The sequence below is a fragment of the Suillus discolor genome, assembly GCF_016758755.1.
Source record: "Suillus discolor strain FC423 chromosome Unknown F5147scaffold_376, whole genome shotgun sequence".
Lineage (NCBI taxonomy): Eukaryota > Fungi > Basidiomycota > Agaricomycetes > Boletales > Suillaceae > Suillus > Suillus discolor.
In genome coordinates, this window is record NW_024541623.1 from 3,372 (window position 1) to 7,607 (window position 4,236).

The 4,236-nt window shown below is 45.1% G+C and overlaps 1 protein-coding gene across 1 annotated transcript; it reads left to right on the plus strand.

Annotated features, from left to right (window-relative positions):
• Positions 1 to 674: 674 nt before the first annotated feature.
• F5147DRAFT_534846 (uncharacterized protein) lies at positions 675 to 932 on the plus strand (the record flags this gene model as incomplete). Its single annotated transcript, XM_041430137.1, has 1 exon — positions 675 to 932. A coding segment is annotated over one exon (258 nt), but the record flags the coding sequence as incomplete, so codon positions are not given.
• Positions 933 to 4,236: the final 3,304 nt, after the last annotated feature.

Here is a 4,236-nt window from a genome sequence, read left to right on the forward strand (position 1 = left end):
GCGGTCTGAAACTGGTGGACGAGCGTGACAGAACGCTCTTGAAGGAGTTCTTCAACTGGCTGAACTGTGGCGAATCTGGGCGGAGGTCTGGTGCATGAACGTCGTTCTGCTTGAGAACAGCAAGGGGCGGCGGTCTGAAACTGGTGGACGAGTGTGACAGAAGCACCCTTGAAGAAGTTCTTTATTGCTGGACATCCCTCCAAGAATGGGACACTGGGTCCAGCCAACGGATTCCTGCTGAAGCGGTTGAAATGAATATTAGCATTAAAAAAACGGCCCCAAGTCAGATTCAAAAAGCAAAGGGACTCAGAGTATGAGTACGTCACACACTGGACATCCAGATAACCTACAAAAGGCTTGTCCGGACATGCGCAACCTACCGAGTTGGTTCACCTACAGAAGGCCTGCCAGCTCGGGAAGAGATGATGGAATGTTCCAAGTAGAACTTGAAGGAGGAACAAGTAAACAAAGACTTACACGAAAGATGACTCTGGCAATGATCCAAGGCAGTATCATCATATGACGAATAGTAGTAGTGTTTCTAGATGAGAATGTCAGTCAAAGGTATGCTGAAAAAGTTTGATTGTACCTTCTAATCACACAAAACCGCAGTGTTACAGTAGCACACCATGTGGGGGGCAACGTTAACGACCGTCGAGATTCAGGACCGTGGTGTTGTACCCGTTCTGCCTGTGACAAATAGTTTTAGATATCCTACAGGTGAAAAAATAATCAATATTCAATGTACGCAACTTCCAATTGTGCCAGGATGGGCATTCACAGATTTCAAGGTGCAAGGAAGCTCTTTAGACCGAGTCATTGTGGATTTGACATGGGCGCGTTCCCTTCAGAGTATCTATGTAATGTTATCACGCACACCTAAATTGAGCCACGCAGCAATTCTGAGATGGTTTTCATCTAGGACACTGAATTCTGACTTACAAGGTGACGCACGAGCAGAACTGAAGCGATTGAATATTGTGGCGAGAGACACCTGGCAGAGATATCTTACACAGGGGAATCCAAAGGACAAAAGAGACGATGCCAGCGATTCTATCTCTTCGGCCAAAGTCAATTGTATGCGAGGAGGTTAGCTAGCACAGAGCACAATCCTCAGTAGGTAGAGAGTGTAGCTGGAATGACGGGACTATGTGAGTCCTCGTAACCAAACGATTTCGAAAGCATGACTCACATTTCATAGGCTCTCGTGATGTCGATCGTAGGTTTTGGTAGTCTTCAATGTCTTGTCAAGACAACACAGCGAAATGTAAGCTGAGGATGAGGGTGGAGCGAAGGAAAGTCTAACCTTGGGGTGTATTTTGAGATTGGGATGCCGATGCAGATAGTTTCCGCTCAATTTGCTATTCGATGTATTAGAATACTTCAGGGTGTTACCAAAAATACGGCATCATACTTCGATAATGTTTTTGAACCACTGCAGATGCTCCCGCATCTCTTGCATGACACGGGTGAAGAATCTAGCCAGCAACATGTCAACACTTTCAAGTTACTTCACATCGATGATCTACACATACTCCAGAGGGAACGAAGCATGATTCTTGAGATATGCTGCGCTCTGATGCGGGTTTTTTAAAGCCCTCGATGATGTTGGTTGCGACAATCGTGTCTTGAACTGCTTGTTCAGTCTTCACTTTCAGGTCCTTGGTGAAGAGAGAGTCCGACTGAATAACGGAGGATACACCAAGCAGCTCCTGAATCGATAAAGTCGGTAACCGAACATACTGGATATATGCAATAAAATGAGGCGCACCTTGTGCAATTCGCAAATTAACTCCTGGCCCTTGATCGCCTCTTCCCCCATTTTTCGCTGTTTAAGCTCGTTGCTTATTTGTATACATCCCTGAATGTGCGAGCTATGCGAAGTAAGTCCTAGGACATGTTAGCACTTATGATTAGCGTACTCGATAGTTTCAAACGTCCTCTTGATATCATCTGGAAGATCATTAAACTTCGTAGATTTTGAAAAAGGTGCAGGTCCGGTTATGGGTGTGGTACTACTCGAATGTCATTGAAGCCACCCTGAATATAAGTACCTTTGACTAACCTCATCATCCTGCGATATGTCAACACCAATTTGAATTAGAACAATGCGAAAGGAACTCACGATGATTGTCTTTGTTGACTAGTAGACTGTTGCGGCTGAGTGAATAGGATACCCAGGACAATTTCACAACGAACAGGGAGAATTCTGGCGCAGGGTCAGCGGGGTAAGCGAGCAATAAAGGAAGATCACTTACCTATAAATTTCGCTACTGGGGAAGGGTGTGTGCAATACGGGGGGCCAACGTTAACGACCGTCAAGGAAGATGGGAGGCGACGGAGAAGAGACATCATGTGTCATGTGACCGTATTGTCTAAGTCACCATTTATGGCAACTGAGTAGGATGGGGAGGGCGGAGGGACAGGCGAGGTAGAGTAAAGTGCAGTAAAGTGCGAATTCTGGTGGGTAAAGTGAGTGAAGTGCGGGACAGTGAAAAATTTACGGTAAAGTTTGTAAATTTTCCCGGCAGGCGCGTGCGCCTGCCGGGATATCCCTCAACATCTACTAATAATTGTAAATTTTCACTCACCTTCTCGTTGATTCACAACGGGAGGCCTGCAGAACCAAGGTGCGACTCTGATGCATCTTTGTCGTTCTCACACCCTCATTTGAAATCTTTGATTTCACACTTGCATTCATTCTGAATTTCTGACCGTGACTTCGTGCTATTAAATGATTGTCCGTGGAATCATGTATGACAGTCTCCTACTACTCTACTGATACAATCCATCTATCCATCCGTCTTCTAAGCCCAACCGTCCGTTGTCGCAGCTGCATCTACCGTCGTGGGGGCCGCGCGTAGGTATCTTCAGGTTGCTCGGCGTTGTGTGACCGTGACATACCCTTGTTGGGTAGCGGAGGAATCTTGGGAGGAATCTGCTTTACAGCGTTTACATTAGGTAATCGTAAATTTTCGCAGATAAACAGACATATCTTGTGACATATTTCCAAATTGGTTTTGAATTTGTTGTCTTAGTATATAATGATACAATTATAACTTTGATTTCGGGTGAATTACTGAGGCAGATTTTACGCCTGATATGTGATTCGTTCCTGAATCTTCCCTCAAATATATCACACGTAATATGCACAACCAGTTGCAACATCTGAGGCAATTTCACAGCCGTCTACACATTTGGCAAATTAAGTCAATCTGCGACATATCCAGATTCTTGGACCAATTTTCCTTATGCCTAGCTAACATAGTTTGAATTTAGTTCATACAATTGATCCTTATGCACGCTCATGGTTTTATTATAAAATTGTCCGCTATCTGCACAATAAAGAAATGATTCAACAGAGGTACAATTTTTCTCAGGATATGGATTGCATCTGCCAATAGCACTTTGTTGGCTTCGTCTCAGGTGTGACCACTATCCCTGCGCTCCGCTCAAAAACAGCCATGCTCCAAGAACTCTCAGCAGTGGCCAATATTGGATCGTGCAAATTTTCTACATCGATCATCCTTCCTGTGATTACTACGACCCACTGCCAGTGGCTTAATTTGACTTGGATTTGACTATCACCAGCTTGGTGCGCCTTGCCAAGGAGATAGATTTCATTGTGACAACTGCATGTCTTCTCGGTATCAAACTTTCTCCGAATATAGTCTCACCACTAACGAGAACAAGTACCGATCTCCTTGATGCTAGCTGACATATCGTTCCAACAATGGTTGAAAAGGCCTCAGACTAACGCCTCCTGTTGCAGTGAGTAACCCTCTAGCGCCACACTATGCGCATTTCACAGAACGACATATAACAACACTTCTAAAACTTTTTCATAGCGACTTCACGCACATTGCACAATCAGACTTTTGTCGTGTGTGGTTTTCCTAGCTCGGGTGCATCACAGTCTGATGCATAGTTATACCAGACACCATGAGGCTCGTTCAAATCGTTTACCTCACAATCCTTGCGGCTTCCAGTGTCACTGCCAGTCCCACTGTGGTGGAGGCAGCAGCTCGTGCTCAAGCAACCTTACAGTGTCCAGGCCTGTGCTTCTCTCAACCGCCTTCGAACTGCGACCCAAGGACGACGCCTCACTCTTTGAGCTCTACCTGCTGGATGTGCTGTAGTAGCTAGAGCGCAATAAGTCGAACCTCGGTCATTTTTGCTCAATACAAGTAAAATGTGTGTAATACCATTTTCCAAAATGATCGAGTACTTAGCACA